The sequence below is a fragment of the Megalops cyprinoides genome, chromosome 19, assembly GCF_013368585.1.
Source record: "Megalops cyprinoides isolate fMegCyp1 chromosome 19, fMegCyp1.pri, whole genome shotgun sequence".
NCBI classification, from domain to species: domain Eukaryota; kingdom Metazoa; phylum Chordata; class Actinopteri; order Elopiformes; family Megalopidae; genus Megalops; species Megalops cyprinoides.
Genome location: NC_050601.1, coordinates 10,348,653 through 10,366,205, shown reverse-complemented (window position 1 = coordinate 10,366,205; position 17,553 = coordinate 10,348,653). Strand labels below are relative to the sequence as shown.

Genomic DNA, 17,553 nt, shown 5'->3' with positions numbered 1-17,553 from the left:
TAATGACAGGGCCATCAATAGGCAACCAGATGGCTGGCCAAGAAAATACATCTGGTCTGTCATGCAGGTTGCTTATGAACAGATGTAGTCTGGCGTTGTTTCTTCCATTCCTCCATGTATAGCAATCAGCCTTTGCTAAGTCAGTCAGAAAGCAGGACTGCAGTGTCACAGTGCAAAGGTGGGATGGGTAGGTATAGATGGCACTCACAGTTAAAAAAGTATGAAGGGAAGCAACGGTGAGCTATTTTAAAATTCAAATTCAAAAACAAATTTGCAGGGCTGAAAGCCAATACCCAAAATTATGTGGTTACACAGACCTCTGTTCAAGCTAAAATCAATAAGATGTCTAGCACACGTCCTTGCTTTGCCTACTCCATTGCCTTGAGCTTTGTTTGCAGAGCGTCAATGTAGGAAATTTTACTTAGAATTGTTTTGTTTTTGATGTCAAAGATAGAGTAACAAATCAAATCCATGTTGAAAGTGATTTTACACACCTGGATAAAGTGGATGTGGGTGCTGTATAACCTGGCACATTTTGAACTGTAAAGAATGGTAATTAGTCACTACGAATTGCTAGCTCTGACTAATCAGGAGCCATATCAAGGCCATTAGAAGCACTAACCTTTAACAATTTCAGTGTAGAAAATGAACGATCATGCTGATGATGTTCCCCGCAAATATCACCATTATGTTAACAAATAATAATATGTTTTCATTGGGTTTTTCACTTAAACCATTATGTTATGCATCTGGACCAACTACTGCACCAAAATACAGACAGGTGACCATGTGCTGTAGGCATTCAGTGTTTAATGTGTTAGAGCAGCCTGCAAAGTCTGCAGAATTTTTTTTACCTAGCAAACGGGGTTCCATCCCCTGCCCTAGAATCCCACCAAAACAAATCATGCTTTTTGGTAAGCATGTGCTTATTTTTGAATCTTAAAAAGTTAATTTGATCATATGCAGTGAATGGACAAACTCTCATGCTGTACAGCGGCAGGTGTTTGGCACAGAAAAGCCTCACACAAGCAATTCCAGTTGAGCAAAAGTCACATCGAGGTGACCGTAGCGTTGCGCGGTTAATCAAGCCACAGGGGAGAAAGGGGCAGGGTGTTGATTTATTAGCCCTTCACCACTTTAGTGGGATGCCCAATGGATGTTAATGCATTTTATATCCTTTGGGAAACAACGGGTCAAATTCAAGAGAGCTGAACTATTTCAGGAATTATTGAGACAACCATTCAAGTGCTGTGGAGGCACGAGGTAGCAGGTGTTCATGGTTTACAGCTCACGCTGCTGACTTTTATCAATGGGTTATCGTTGTTTTTTGGGGAGTTGTAGCAAGGGAAATATAGTTAAAATTAGATTTCTACTGTTAACTGTGATTGGTTACCAGGTAAAGCAGTGTATTATGACTGTCCATTTCAGAGTTTGTTCATCTGTCTGTCTTCCCCCATAAAGGGGCCTCAGTTCAGTTTGCTGTGCTTGTTTATCAGAATTATGAGATGTAATGAAAAATAACCTGACCACATACTATTTATGTTCTCTCTCTCTCTCTCTCTCTCTGTCTCTCTCTCGCTCTCTCGCTCTCTCGCTCTCTCTCACACACATACACACACACACACACACACAGATAACACATTCTATCAGGTTCACAGATGAGTACCAGCAGAAACTCTTTGGTACTGGCTGTAATTACTTATCTTCATCCGGTTCACTATCTAACCCCTCCTTGTGGTCTGTCAGCACAAACAATAAACCTGCTGAGCTTGCTGCACTCTGGCCAGCCCTCTGGATGCACTGGTGGGGTCTGTTGACTGTTCACTGTTTTCTAAAGTTCATTTGCAGTCAAGGTCAAATGGTTGTGTGGTCATATTTCTCAAATTATTGTGCATCAGAAAAAAAAAAATCATAAGGCTGATACACAACATCTCTCCTTGTTTTTAGTAATAATACTATCCTGGGTAAACTGCCACTCACAACAAGAGCTGTATTATAACAATGCCACAGAATACAGCAATACTTTTGGTTACGTACAATTTGCTTTTTGTGGTCATTGGTGAAGCGGAAAACTCGGATTTTCTTAAAGAAATTATCCCACTGAAGAGTCCCTTAAATGTGGGTACTTGTGTTACAATTTGGTAGATGCAGAGTGAGAAGGAGACAGAGAAAGACACTGAGGGGTCCAAAATACAGGTGCTTCACCACTGTTGCAGAGAGGAAGACTCAGTGGCATCATCAGAAATTTCTCTTATCTTTTTTGGCACCCTTACAATAACATCTGTATTTTGGCTCCTGGGTGTTAGTTCTGAATGCGCAAATCAAGCGCACCAAAGTCTTTGTGTATTTCCCTAGAATTGGGCCGGTCTTCTTCAAACAAGTATTTTCACCCTGCTGGAGAATGACATAAAACCAGTGTTGCTTTGCCTCATGACAGAACAAACCACGGCTCTTCAACAATTGAAAAAATCGTGTTCATGCTGGAAAAAAAAAACACGACTCTTCTCAGCGATCTGGAGACACCAAAGCTGAGTTCAAGCTCTGTATTCGCTACAACGTGTCTCAGCTGCCCCATCACTTTCACCCTCGGGTAGTCTGTCAGGGAGTACTGTACGTGTAATTCTCTGTTTCTGCAGCAAGCTTCCACAGCATGTGCCTACAATTTCTCCACTGCTCATTACTTTCCCCTCACAGAAGCAAATCGCAATCTTGGATGGCAATATGTCTGGCTTAATTACAGCAGCTGCTTTGCCTTTGTGTTGACACTAGCACCTCAGAGAAAATGGAGGGTCTTTGAAAGCAATGTGCCATTAAAAAAAAAAAGTCAACACAGACACTGCTATTTAGCCAGAATGAATCTGTATAATCTTTGGAAGTTCTGAATGAAATGTTTTCTCCTTTTCTAGTTAAATGTATGAGTGAACACCTGCAACTAAGGTGACTAAAGAGTCCCTCCAATGTAGGACAGTATTTTACCATATGTTCTGAAAATTGGGAAAGACTGTTACCATATATCATTTTAAAATATCAGCATGTACCTGATTTTGTGTTAAGTATGATAGATGTGGTTTGTGCTATCACTATGACATTACCAACAGGTTCATATTAAATACAGAGAAACAAATTAAAAGAGGTACTGTTGTGTCCTTTCAGTCTTGTAATCCAGGACACCGCTTGTGGAATGAAACCGCATATTGTTGTCAGCTCTCTAGTGACAGATGGGAACGAGGTCAGGCTTAAGCAGCATTGAAAAATCACAGCATATATCATACAGCTTTTTGATTAGACCGTTGAGGGTAGGTAAAACATCATATGAGCTAATATATATAAGCTTCATTAATATTGAAAACAGAAAAACGCCACGCGACAGCACCAGTAGTAGTGTTTGATACATGGTGAGGATATTGTCATGGGGACACTTATATACCGTACTGTCCAGCTGAAATTTTTTTTCCCGGCTGTACTGTATATACTGTAAGTGGTGGAAAGGAATTTAAATTCTAAGACGCACCAGCAGAGCGCAGGAGTGAGCTTTACGCACCTCGCAGCACGCATTAATTTCTCTAATTCGGCTCTGAGAAATGCAGAAAGGAGAATAAGAATAATTTTACACTTAGGGTTAAGAAAATAATACAATGTTTACTACATTCTATACTGAAGTTACTACACATATATTTATGGTTAAATATATTTACATTTACTGCTCATCTGATTTCAACACACAACAGATCACGTTACGTTATTTTACGTTATTGTTGAGCAACTTTTCGTTCGAGTTGTTTTGTGTCAGATTTGTCTTCAGTTTCCTCAATAAATTGTTTCTTAAGATGTAACTATTGCTGGTGTTGTCTTAACAAGGATCCAAAAACTACTAACATTTGAAGCACTTCACCTTATTTAATAGTTGATAGATCGACAATACCGTTTTCATTGGTTGTAATTACACATTTTTAAACATTCATGGATATTAATAAATAAATAAAGGGTGATTAAATACATTCCACCTGTTATTTTGGTGAAATACCCCATGTGCCTCGGGGTATGCTCTTCGAATTATTTTCAGAAAATTCTGTCTCTTGTCAGGGGGAGGTAGTTTAGGGTTTGTCGCCAAAGGTAAAGCGGTTTATTTACACTGTTTTTTAAATCTAGTGATGGTGGAAAGAACGAGGCTCTACATTGCAGCAGAGATGGATGCGTTTAAGTATTGATTATAATTATGTTAACGACGATTAATTATTAATGTAATTACAGTTTATTCTAACATTATTTGCGCGTAAAGGATTATTACTCTACAGCTGGTTTTATCGATATTAAACGGATTTTATATATTGCTATAATTCCACCATTGTCTTACGTTTCGACTAATTTGATTGATCATGGGATATGCCCGGTACAAAATAACATTACTACCATATGCTGGGTTTGTGCATTTTCTCTCCAGTTCTGAAAGACTCCAGAAAGAGCGCAGCCGTTCTATGCGTGCGCCAGCGCGTACTGTTATTACTTGGGCTCAGATGAGTTTACAATGCTGATGCGCATATCGTCTCCGCCAATCAGCAAAAGGCATTAGGTCAACAGGCAGCACTCTCAACTAGGCAGTCAATGAATTTGATGCGGAGGGCACGCACCTTCAGCTGCACAAAGTTCGCATAAACCAAAGGGGTGTGGACGGTTTATTGAACTACACCACAGTGTATGGATTAAGGCTCGGCGAATTTGTATATGATCATCGTGAGACTAACGCTGTGCACAGACATAGTGCGGAGACGGGATTGGATTTAAGACAGAAAGGAAAAAAGAAAGAAAGATGCGCGGGACTTGCAGCATCTGAAGATGTGCGATGCGCACTACTTGTAAGACTTTGGCAATCTCCTCTATTTTCTCCTTAAAATGTCAGGACTTCTTCAATCATGCTCTGCCCGTTGCAAATTGGGCTGCATATTCAGAAGGGTACCAGACTGCCGCCTGTCTAATCTAAAAATTCGGTGCTATAAATTGTGACAAAGGCTGTCAGCGTTGAAATAAGAAATCGATATTCAAGAAAGCCAGGCGATATCCCTTTAGAATTTTAACGATCTGATTTCTTGCGTTTCCAGCAGTGCATTTGCGAGCTTTCTTTTTTAAGGTGAGTGAGGTCCGGCAGTTTCGGCAGGAGCAGTGCTGATAGTGACAGATTATTATTGTTGGGTGTCCATGCGAGACTTGGGGTGAAAACATGTCTGGCCACTTCTCTGAGGGGATTACTGCTATCAGAGATGGCATTTTGGTCCAGCACTTCAGTTTTCACCTCTAAAGTGCCTCGGAAGATCTTATTCATGTTTACCCTCTCCCTCTCTATCACCTACCTGTTTTATAGCTTGATGAGCTGTTACAACTCATTGCAGTTCCCCTTGCAAGAAAACTACGTGTACCAAGGGAGGCTTGTGACCGAGGAGACAACTTTCCTGACGATTAGAGAGAAACTTTATTCCACCACGTCTCAGGGTTATTTTGGCGAGGACTTGGGAGAAAGGACCGCTACTGAGCAAACGGTCGCCGGCTACGCAGTCTCCGTCGTTAACCGAGAAGATAATGTGGAAAGCGAACGAAAGACAACGGAGTGGTTTAGAACACAAACACCTCCGACTAAAACGATGGCAGGAGGTCAGATTGCAATTTTGGAAAGGGAGCGTCGGGAATTCAGCACCACAGACGACGAACTCAGTAGGGGGGTGAATTGCACCTCGGATTATGGGGAGAAAAAGTTGCCGCAAGCCATCATTATAGGGGTAAAAAAAGGAGGAACCAGAGCTCTTCTAGAAGCTTTAAGGGTCCACCCCGATGTTAGGGCAGTTGGGAACGAGCCGCATTTTTTTGACAGGAACTACGACAAAGGACTGGACTGGTACAGGTGCGTGCTTTCCGTTTTCGTTAATTGTTATTTTCAGGAATGGATTCGCTTTTCAAAGACTGCAGACGACATAACAGCAGATATGTAGTGTTTTAGGTTAGTGTGGCTTTAATTTGATGCAGTTAAAGTCAGCACCAGGTTCAAATCCCAACGATAACGTATTGCGTCTCTTGTGTCTGCAAATATAGGGTATTTATATACAGTTGAACTGATTGGCTACTGTAGAAAATACCACTGAATAGCATCAGTAAAGAAAACTACAAACTCCTGAACCTGTGGCACACACCCTAAAAAATACATTTAATTATTTAAATCCAACACTAACTGAAGATATATTTTTAGTAATTAGTTATAGTTTGTATTAAATACTATAGTTAAACCTTAACGAGAGCACTGTGTTGTTTTTTTGAACCTTTTGGCCTTTCATGTTTCTAATAGATTCAATGTCAGAACATATTTGTCAGTATTGCTCTTATTCTGTTACAGAAGACGTCAATGAAAAAAAAAAAGTCTTTCTGTGATAAAAGCTCACTGAGACACAGATGTGATTGATTCTGCAAATACAGTATATACCACACGTTAACTGGCTGGTGCATTGTGCTGAGAGATCACATAAGCATTGTCCTCTTCGAGCTGTGAATGAGAATTTTGAGACGTGCTCACAGTAAGCCCTGGACATTGCTTGTGACATTTGTCTGTATGCGTTCTGCATTCTGAGTGTGCCTGAAGGTTCATCTGAGGCTGACAGTACTGGAGGACCAAGGGAACATGTGAAGACATTATTAAGGCTGGTGTGAATGTATATTTTAATCATATTGTCATGACTGTGTCCAGAGTATTTAGGGAATTGCTGTAATGTGTGAACATCATTTAGCAATTAGACTAGGCAGCTACCTGGTGGCAAAACGGAAGGAACTCCCACTAGGTATGCCACCACGTCATCCTCGACCTCAGACAAAGTGTCTAAGACATGCTGGCTGCTGGTAATGCTGTTACCTAGGTTTCCAGGTGACTTTTTTTTTTTTTTTGTGATCTGCTCCCCTCAAAACAACTCTTGATCAATTGAAATTCCTTTTCTTGCTGCCACATAGCTAAACAGGGACAGTAATAGAAAGCAAACTGAGGATTGTTGAGATGGTTTGAGAAGTTAGAACAAGAGAAAGAGTTGAAAGCAATCTGTGAGGACAAAAAGGTGCAAATTATTGTTGGACGTTTGCAGATTATTACAACATGAAGGTGTGTAGTTTTAGCTATTTTCTATGGATTGCATTAGTAATCACTCTCCAAACAGGGATTAGAGAGAATTACTTGAAATGAGATGTTGAGGCTCTCAGTCTTGTGGTCAGTGATTGCCCTGCTCATGGTTGGTTCCTGGTTGACTTTGGTATCAATAATGGTTGGTGAGAAGAACCCATATACATAACATTGCTGGTTCGAATCCTAAATGGGTATGTAACCTTAATAGTGGCATTACAGTAAATGTAGCTGTAAAAGTGGATAATTGTATAAAATGAAATACAGGCAAGTCACCTCAGATAGGGACGTCTGCCAAGAAAATAAATAATGCAATCTACAGTACCGGGAATTTATGATTCCTGCTCTGATTTATAGTTATTTTCACTTAAACAGAAACTTTATTTTTTTTGCCAGGGGGGCTAAAGGGACCCAGGGGACAGTGGGGGAGCTGTGAGTAGGTGTGTCCTCTCTCTGCGGTTTTTTTTTTTTTGCCCATAGTGTTGTCTCATCTCTGAGGGGAGGGGTGGGAAAGTGATGGGAGGAGGTAATCAGATTGAGAATATTATTTTACCTCTCATGTCAGTTCAATTTTTCCAGGGGAGTTTAGGGAAAAGACAAGCTGTCTTTTAGCATTTCTTTATTGGTGTTCTCCTGCCAGGCATGCGGGGCATGGGCAAGGCGCTAAATTATCGCGGTGAAGTGCTGATCCAGCTGGATCCATCTAAACATAGCTGTGCTTTTCAGTGCTCTCTCAAGGGCAGAGGAAATGCAAATTCTGTCATGGTGTAGGGGTTTGGATGCTGCTGTGGGTAAACCACCAATTTAGAAAATGTCGCAAGATATCTGCGTACCCATTCGTCTCTATTCTCATCAGTACATTTTTATGCATATAAGACAGTGACATCCCTCATTTTTAAAATACAATTGCGCAGCCATTGGACAAAGATAATAATTCAAGATGAACCACTTTATGTCTTTGAGAATCTGGACTTTAGTTACGCATAGGAATGTGTGTTTTGAAAGCAGGGGAAAGTGTTAGGGGAGTAATAAGGATCAGGTCTTGTAACCCAAAGGATGCCAGTTAAATTCACACACACAGAGAGAGAGAGAGAGAGAGAGAGAGAGAGAGAGACAGACAGACAGACAGACAGACAAACAAAGAAACATTGGCTGTCATCTGTATAATTTTCATAGTTTTGTAATGTTTCCTTGTTTAAAACTGCAATAAAGTTTGTTAGCAACAGGTCTGTAGCTACACATGGTACTCACAGGCTCATGCCATGTATAAAATGGTGATTACATCTGTTAACATCAGCTACAAATTATCAGGTGTTTAGTTACTCCAGGCACTTATTTGTTATGGTCAATTCAAGGAGAAACATCACACTAGGGATTTTATGGCCTAAAAGTATTGCTTTTTTATTTATGAAATATAACTCTAATTAAACTGCACAATTAAAAATTGAACACGCTATATTACAGAGGCCCAAATCTGCAATGTGGTAATGTGAAAGATAGTACCAGAGCAAGACAGGCTTGGTCTCATCCCCATGTGTTAAGTACAGTGAGAAGGATATTTTGCACATCATTTGCCCCTTTAATCAATCAAGTGTAGAATTGTTTTGAAGGGGATTCCATTAGTCTTGAAATACTGGGTCAGAGATTTGCAGGTTTTTTTTCTTTTAATTTCCACCTGATCACACTATATGTGAGTGCTTGAGGAGCAAGGTTAAGATTTCTATTTTCACAGAGGTAATCTATCTTGCTGGCTAATTAAATGAATTCTTGATAGCTCTTAAAACTGTTTAGGCATGAGTGGTTTCCAACAGGAAATAAAAAAATAAGTCTTCATAGTGATTGTGGGGCATATGGAGATTGGACTGAAGTGTAAGTTATCCATGGCTTGACTGAGACGAGTCGAGACTCTCAGCCAGAGGCACTCCATTACCACGTGATTCTGCACAAGTAGCCAGGCCTCCGCCGTGATTCGTCCTGGAAATTTTGCAGTGAGACAACATAGTGATCACTGTGTTTCCACTGCACAAGTTAATGCGCCTTTGACCGCTCCCTCTGGGGAACACCACCCATTAAAAACACAAACAAGCCCTTGCATAACCATGTAGGCTTCTGTGTTCTTAATTGCTCATTTGCTTGGGATTTAATGGAGGCTGTTTCATAACATTTCAACGGTCATATAACGTGAGTTGCGTTTAGAGGGAGACTGACAAGGGCAAGTGTGCCATTAGCCTCAATATGACGCACAGGATGCAGAAATGATTATGGAGTGCAATATCTATACCTACGGGAAGAATATCAAATCCTGTCAATCCTCATCCATCCCCTGAATGTGGGAGCGTAACGATGTGGCATGAAGAGAAGGATTGAGTTCAAAGCTCTTCACATGATGTGGATGCTATGATGAGAAGTCAAATTTGGTGACCTATTTTTTTGTTTTATCCACTGAAATCTTTCTCTGTCTGAACATTATGCCTCCATGCAACTAACTAGCTACTGGAGCCATCCACCATTACGTAACTTTCCAAAGAGAGCCTACCAGCTATCTTAACTTTAGCTGGTGTGTAACCAGACAGCTACAACTAGTTCATGTTAATTTAAAAAGAACTGTCCACTTGGATTCAAATATGATTCATATTTATATATTTTCTTTCCTGTTCTACTGTTGCTTTCCACTGGGAAATACTCAAAGTGAACACTGAACAAAAAAGAAAATGTCCTGCCTTAGACTTAAAATGTCACTGTACGTCTGAGAGGATGTCCCCAAATGTACACTATACAGGTAGGCTTTCATGATAGAAAGGTAGAAAAATTGTCTTATTTCTCTTTCTGTGTTCATTTTTCTTCAGGTGTAATTCTGAAAAGCTTTGCATGACATATACATTATACATACATACATACAAATAGTACCTGGTCACTCTCATATTTTCCTTCTCTCAAACATTGAAAGTATATGTACACTTCACCAAACCTAAGATTCACCAGCTCTTCAGCTAGAAGCCTTCACCCTTCACCCAATGAGATGCCCTTCAGAGAACTGCGCATGCTAGAGTTTGATTGGTTAGATATTAATTATTATTATAATTATAAGATTACAAAATTTTGTTCGATTGTAAAGCGTCATATACAGTAGGAAATTGCATTCTGCCTATATAAGGTTTTTTACGTCTCACCCACTGGGTTTATATATACGTGATCCATTTCCTGTGCGACATTTATTTTGCTACCAGAGACAACGTTTAAAGGTCTTGTCAGCCACATAGGCTGTTAACCTGCTCATGTCACCGCTCACACAAGTCTGCGGTTTTTCACGGAACCGATAATCCCTTCTTTTTGTTCGATAATAATGGCATCGTCACTGTCGGTGGAATTGCACTCATGCTGTGAAGCCTCTGATGACAGAGGTGCTGATCTTTTGCAAAATTTACAAGTCATAGTATGCTGTAACGCTAACATTACTTGCGTTTAGAAATCGCTATGTATCTTACAATGTTATTGTTTTTATTTAACAGCATATGGACCATTTTAGATACTGTTGTATTGTAACATGTCAATGAAGTGCACAGGTAATAGCCTGTTGAATACTTTCCGAGCTCACGTTGTTAAGTGCGACTGTCTGACCACTACACACAAAGCGTTGGCTTTGAAGCTGTAAATAATTGTTGAAGGCTTGGCTGTCTTTACAGACCCATATTTCATCACCCTGCAATTTACCACATAGCCTATAATAACAGCAAATTACAGGTGGCTTAGGAGGTGTTGGCTGTTTCTCAGAAACCTGCCACGCTGATCAGCGTCCATTCATCCCCCAGCTGTCGGAGGACAGCGTGAATCAGAAATGCGGGGCTCGAATGAACAGTTTCCTCAGTCTTAATTTGAGAAATGTCTGTTTTTTTCTGAAATGCCTGAGTGCTCATTTCCCCATCACAAAGGATTTTTTTCCTTCTTTCCTGTGCAATGGCTTGCTCTCTGCTGTCCCTCCAAGGCTTCACTGTGCTCCCGCTCACACAGATCCACATAGCTGAAGGTTGTTATGAGCAGTATGAAGGCATTGGTGAAATGCTCGCTATAGATTCTGTAATTTGTTCTCCAGGGACACTTTTTTTTTTTTACAGAGAAATAGCAGTGTTTTGTCACTGCCGTGTAGGATGTAATCTCTTCCTCTTGAATGCCCATGGCGTGAGACTGACATTGCACAGAGTGTGAGAGCGGAGTGCTCTGAGCCCGCTGTGCTCACACTGAGATCCCCCGGGGGAAACGGGGTGAGCGTGCTCTAGCGGCGGGCTGATCCCGCCACTGCCCTTCAGAGTCCACGATAGAAGCCTCTGATTGAGAGTGTGAGCCAGAGACAAACTCCCCAGCGGTTAGTCGAGGTAGGTGGGACGCGGACCCCGCGTTTTAGGTCCACCTGCTCGTCAGCAGAGCAGCCGCTCGTAAGCCGGGCCCTGTGCCTCTGCTCTTCTGAGTGGGGACCGGCGGTTCCCTCTTCAGCGGGGGGAAATCGGAGCTGAGCGGATTAGCCCGGGCGGAACCCGCATCCTGCTGTTGTAGCCGAGCTCCCCTCACACCGTTGCCCTTCCCCGGCGCCGTGGAATCTGCGTGTGCCAGATAAGACGCTGGCACTGCGTGTGCGCACGGAACCCTGCTGCCAAAGCAGCGGGCGCAGAAGAGAATCTTTAGTTATAAGCCTGTGATAACCGAGCGCCTGGCGAGACTGCGGCCGGCTACCCCACCCCTTCGTTTAATTCACAAGCCCTGATACAAATACAAATGCTCCTTGGATATCCACCAGAGCAGTCAAGCTTTTTATATCATCATTTAAATATGTCATCACTATTGGCAAGGGTTTGCCTGACTTGCTTCCTGGTCTGATATGTTTGGTTTCACAAGGATTTGTGTTGAAGATGTTTTTTTCCCATCCTCACAGGACAGCATCGGATGTTATCTTAGCCATTTTACACTAATTACTGTAAGATTTTATGTGATACAGTAATGTACTGTTCTGCATAGCTCTATAATGTACTATGTTATAATAACTATGGAACAGTCTTCTCTGGCTGAAGCTGTGCTTCAGTATGGCTTGGGTGAGACTAAGTGTTCCAACAATCATTTTCTCTGTAACTTGCTGGGAAGAATTCTTCAGCCAGGGCCCTAAAGTGATCATAAGTCATTTCTAAAAGTAGCTGTTTGCAAAAATCTTAAGACAAATTGAATTCACCAACTTGAAGAACTGGCAGCTGAGAAATTATGCCAGCAAGATTTACCTCCCAACCAGTATTCTATCTGTCCTAGACACAGGAAAGGTCATCTGGAAAACTATATATAAAGACATAGTTGGCTTATACCAAGCCTGCCACATGCTTTCCTTAGGCTTTTACTTCCTTGTAGAACCATCCTATGTCCCTTTAAAGGGCTAATAAAAAAGATGCTGTAGCATCTCTGTCATACATGCAGGGAGACTAATTTAGATCCCAGTTTCTGCGTGGAACGCCTCCAGAAAGGCAGTGCTTCTCCTATTAAATAATTCATTCTGGACAAAACAGCAAAGTGGCTGCTGAAAGCTGAAGTAAACTCTGGCTCAAAGTGGTTCTATTCCTACAGCATGAGATTAAGTTGTGGCACAATCACCACAATGTTGATTCCATTCAAAAGGGAGGAAAAAAAAATGCAAATTTTACTGGCAGCTCTGAGTTTCCTCCAGAATAAGATTTTGTGAGGGGAGAAAATAAGCATGTCAATCATACTTGTCAGGACTCCAACACCCCCGAGAGTCACTGTGGACACTTCCATCCTGCCAGTTGCTTATCATTGAAGAGCAGAGAGAGCACTCTGGTTGTTTGTCACTGGACCAAACCAAATAAACCAATTCAGTAATTCAGTCAGGGGCTGAGAGTGACAGGAGTGGCCGGCAAGGAGGGGACTCGTGGGTTGCGGGGAGCTCGTCCAAAACCCCCACTCAGGGAGTGGCAAATATAACATGCGCCTGAGAGAGGGACTCCATTTTGCTCAGGGACATAAGGGAGTTGGCATCATATATCCCCCCCCAAGCCATGCTCAGTACATCAGTATTTACACAACAAGGTCAGTATGCGGAATGCAGCAGTCGCATGCATGAACAATGGAAATGACTGGGAAAAAAATGGAAATACTAGATAGCTGTTTGTGTTGGCTGCATATGATAGTAGACTAATTTGGCATGCTCTGTCTGAATTAACCATGAGATTGAGAGACTCCCCCTATTGAAAGACGCAGTCCAGTGTGCCAAGTACGTTTTCCTCGTGCCATCTGTGTGGTGCTGAGCTGACCACTGTCAAACAGTGCTTAATTCAATTAAAACTGTTTGCTGTGGTGAGGCTCCGGAGGTGTGAGCTCATGGTTCAGTTTACACCACTGAGTCACCATCGCAAAACAAAGACGAACACATTCAGTGGCTTCCAGGATTTTGCTTGGTGCGATTATCTCCCTGCTTTTGAAGTGTTCCTCGATTCGCGTTATTTATTCATGTTCTCCGTTTTCATAAATCACCATTGGGTACCCCGCCGGAGTGATTTTATTGTGGTGTGAAACAATATAGGAGCAGGGAATTAGATGTGTAAGCCACGCTCAACATGCTTCTTACAAAAAAAGATCACAGCGTTGTGTGATAGTGTTGAGAAAAAGGATGCTGGAGGAAGTCTTCACAGATTGTTAGTGATATTTTTGGAACAATACCTTGATGTGCACATTGAAGACTAGACATTGAAGAAGGCTGTTATCAGAAAAACTGTCACAGGTTTATCTGTTATAGTCTAAGTAAAAAGCCTGGACCATAATTCTAGTTTGGTAGAAAATAATAGTAAAAATTCACTAAACTGAGCCTAATAAGTAAATACATTAGATTACTGGCATTTAGTTGATGCTCTTACCCAGAGCAACTTACTTCAGTTAGAGTAAGTTTACTGGGGTAACTGTGGGTTAAGTACCTTGCCTAGGGGTACAGCAGCAGTGCCCCATCAGGGAATTGAACCAGCAACCGCTTGTTTACAAGTCCTGCTCTTTAACCACTATGCTACACTGCTGCCCCCATGCAAAACAAAGTGCCCTTTGGAAAGCAGATTTATACCTTCTTAGTGTGTCCAACCAGTTTCTTTAGATGCTCTGAGTGGCTCAGTCAGGTCCTCATCTTGGGTGTGACGCATACTGGCAATGACCAGGAGTGCACAGAGGTGGAACAAATTGCATCCATTACACTGGGGATAGGGGTGGATAGGTCAGCCAGGGTGTCCTCAAGATGTCAACAGAGGAGTGCCTATCCTCCAACTGGCGCCTACTTCACTCTGATGCACTGTCTGGCTTGCAGTGTGAAAAATACCTGTTGGCTGCACATGAATGTATCGGATGATTGTGTTTGTCTCCCTTCAGTGCTCCTCCAGGAGTTCAGAGGTTGTTGTGGTGAGACGAGCCTAACGTGGCGATTCCAAACAGGGTTGTACAAAGGGGGAAAAAAAACCCCATGAGTATTTTTATCTAAGAACCTTGAGTCCATTTTAAAGTTCCACTTTTCCATTGTTAGCATTGTGCATTATCAGGTATCTCTAGACAAGAATATTTTTTTTTCTTTCTTTCTGATGTTATTTCTTTCCTTCCAAATTACAAAAACTGCAGCATTTGCCAAACTCCTTTGAGGCTGTGACAAAGCCGGAGGGCTACTCAAATATGCTTTGAGAAATTATGCTAACTGCTAATTGGAGTAGCTGAAGGCAATTGTTGTTTCTGAATAATTTGGATTATCGCCATTAGCAAAGGATTAGGGGGCAGTTGATGCGTTTTGAGTCATTGAGGGGATTATTTACATCGGAGTTGGGAAGAAGGTTGCTTCCACGTGAATTCACAGTTTTGTGTGAAAGGACACAAATATTTTATCCCCCTTTCTTGTCCGGAAGATTCATCATTAATTATTCTGGTAACATTTAACAAATCCACAATGCAAGCTCTGTGGCTGCAGGCAGTTGTCTTCCTTATGGTTGTACCAAAAAAGCACCATAACACTGTTGAGCAAAATGGATGTGACGCCGTGTGCTGTTTCTCAGCCTCACTTCTTCTGTATTTTGAAGATGTATTTCTTTGATCTTACAGAGTACAGGTCCACGCATACCACTGATGGTATAAAACAACTGTAAAATGCAACAATATTGAAATATCAACCTTAAACCGATTAAACACCTCTGCTTTAAAAGGCACATCGAAACTGTGCAGATCAATGGAAAGTGACGAGGATCCTGTGAGAGGCAACACTGTTTGTCAGGGGAAATCAGAGCAGCTAGACTTGATTGGCCAAATTCAGATACTGTGAAATGGAGAGATGTCATTCATTTCTTCACACAGTACACTCCCTTCATGTCCCCTGAGATTGTCAGCCCCCCCCCCCCCCCCCCCATCACTCCATTTCTTCCATTTACTGTATCCAGGGTTCCAGCAATCCTTGAAAATATTTTCATATCAGAAAGTCATGGATAAGTCAAGGACGGCGGTTGGATATCACTCCATCTTAGAAGAGCCCTGGAATATTTCCCAAAGCTAAAAAGTTTATTCTTACTTTATTCCTGTACTAAATTGCTCATTCTAAATTATGGAACAGCTGGGGCTTGGGAAAGGTCACAAGGTTCTCTTTAATGGCCCGATTTCCTTGGTATGTATTGAAATTCACAACAAGGATAAGTATTTGAACAGATCTGAGCCATCAACAATGAAAACAAGCCACAATGCTGCTGATATAGTTGTGATTTCTTAACAGAGACCTTTGGGTATTCGTAGTGGCCAGTAAACCATAAAGAAAAGGTGAGAACGTATCAGAGCTCTAAAAGGTTTATTTCCTGCTTACAGCAAAGGATGCAGTCACTTTGGGGGAAGTAATCCTCTCCTCTATTATATCTATCTAAAGAAATAAAAACACTCCTTTCTTGTGTCTTGTGATGTTTTAGCCCTGAGACACACGGATGCATACATTTGTAGTAAATAAATGCAGTTTTTTTGCATACTTTTTCCGCTCATTCTTTGGCTGATTTCTTACAAGCCTCATAATCAACGTCACGCTGGGGTGATGCTCGCTGAGGCGGGAATTGATCGTAAATGAACGCTTGTGTAAACATGTCTTTAGACAGACCAGGGGGAACGTTTCGCAATAACACTTTCCTCTTGATTGGAAAGCACGCTGCCCTACTGAAAGCAAAGCGGAGGGTGTTTTTGTTTGTTGTTCTTTCAAAAAAATAACAACAAAAAGGTTCAATGAGAATTGAAACCTGATATTCTTGACATTTTAGAATTTTTACAGAGGTGTAGCATGATTAGTTCTCAGAAATTGTTGATGTGCATTTCTTCTTGTTTTTGAGCTCAAATGTCATTGCATCTGTTGTGTTTACAATGGTATTTACAACTAGGTGAAAAATGCCTTGGTATTTATGATGTAATCTATGTTATATAAATTTGGGTTTCCCAGCAGCCTCTGGGCTCTCAATATGCCATTTTTATCTTAGATCTGTGTCACGATAAATCCAATAAAGTCACTTTTAATGTTATAAAATGTTATAACAAATAAAATGAATACCAAGTCAATACCAAATATTCATTGATTAAATTCATCACATGCTTTGGGCTTTAATGCAACGTTTTAAAGATCTGAGCAAGTTCGTGCAAACGAGCAAGTTCACATGTTCCAGGTTTGGGTGCAGTACTTCATTTGAAGCATTGTGAATGGTTTCTCTGAAAACCCTTGTGTAACGCACAGGGGCAATAATGTACGCTCATCTATTAGGGTTGCATTGCTAATGCCTTTCAGAGTACAAACGCACAGCACGGTGCGTACAACTCAGCGCAGTTAATAAATTAAATACTTTCTTTTTTTTTAAAATCCTGACCTGAAAATGCGGCTGTGTGTCACTTTCCTCTCTCCCAGGTGCATTTGAGAGGGGAAAGAGGCTCCAGATGGACTAATGAACACCTTTGAACAGAGGGGCTCTATAGAATGAGCTGCTCCGGCGTGGACGAGGCGTGTCCTCGCACTTTAATAAGGCCAGTGGAGGCCTGTCGAGCCTGGGGTGGCCCTCGGAGACATGTCCCCATTCCACTCCTTTGTCTCCGCTTATTTCCATCATCGGGCTTTGTGTTTGTGACCATCTCCCTCTCCCCCCGACCTCTTCCTGTGTATTATTTTAAATGAGAAAAGCACAGCAAGGTTCGACCCCATAAGCTGTCATTGGGTAAAGCTGCATGAAGCAATGCCTGGTGAGAAAATGATCGTAATTAACATAGGTTCTTTGGCAATACTCATATACCTCCATAGTCTCACACTGCACAGTACGTTACACTGAAGGACTTTTTTCCCCTTTTCCTATGTGTCATCCACCTTACACATATGGCAATTACCATCTCCAAAA

At 41.5% G+C, this 17,553-nt stretch overlaps 1 protein-coding gene across 1 annotated transcript in view; it reads left to right on the top strand.

Moving 5' to 3' along the window:
- The first annotated feature begins 5,255 nt into the window (after nucleotides 1-5,255).
- The window catches only part of hs3st4 (heparan sulfate (glucosamine) 3-O-sulfotransferase 4), a 60,085-nt gene continuing 47,787 nt past the window's right edge, over nucleotides 5,256-17,553 (top strand). The window contains exon 1 of the mRNA XM_036553118.1: nucleotides 5,256-5,890. Coding sequence (XP_036409011.1) covers nucleotides 5,256-5,890 — 635 coding nt within the window. The remainder of the gene's footprint in view (nucleotides 5,891-17,553) is intronic.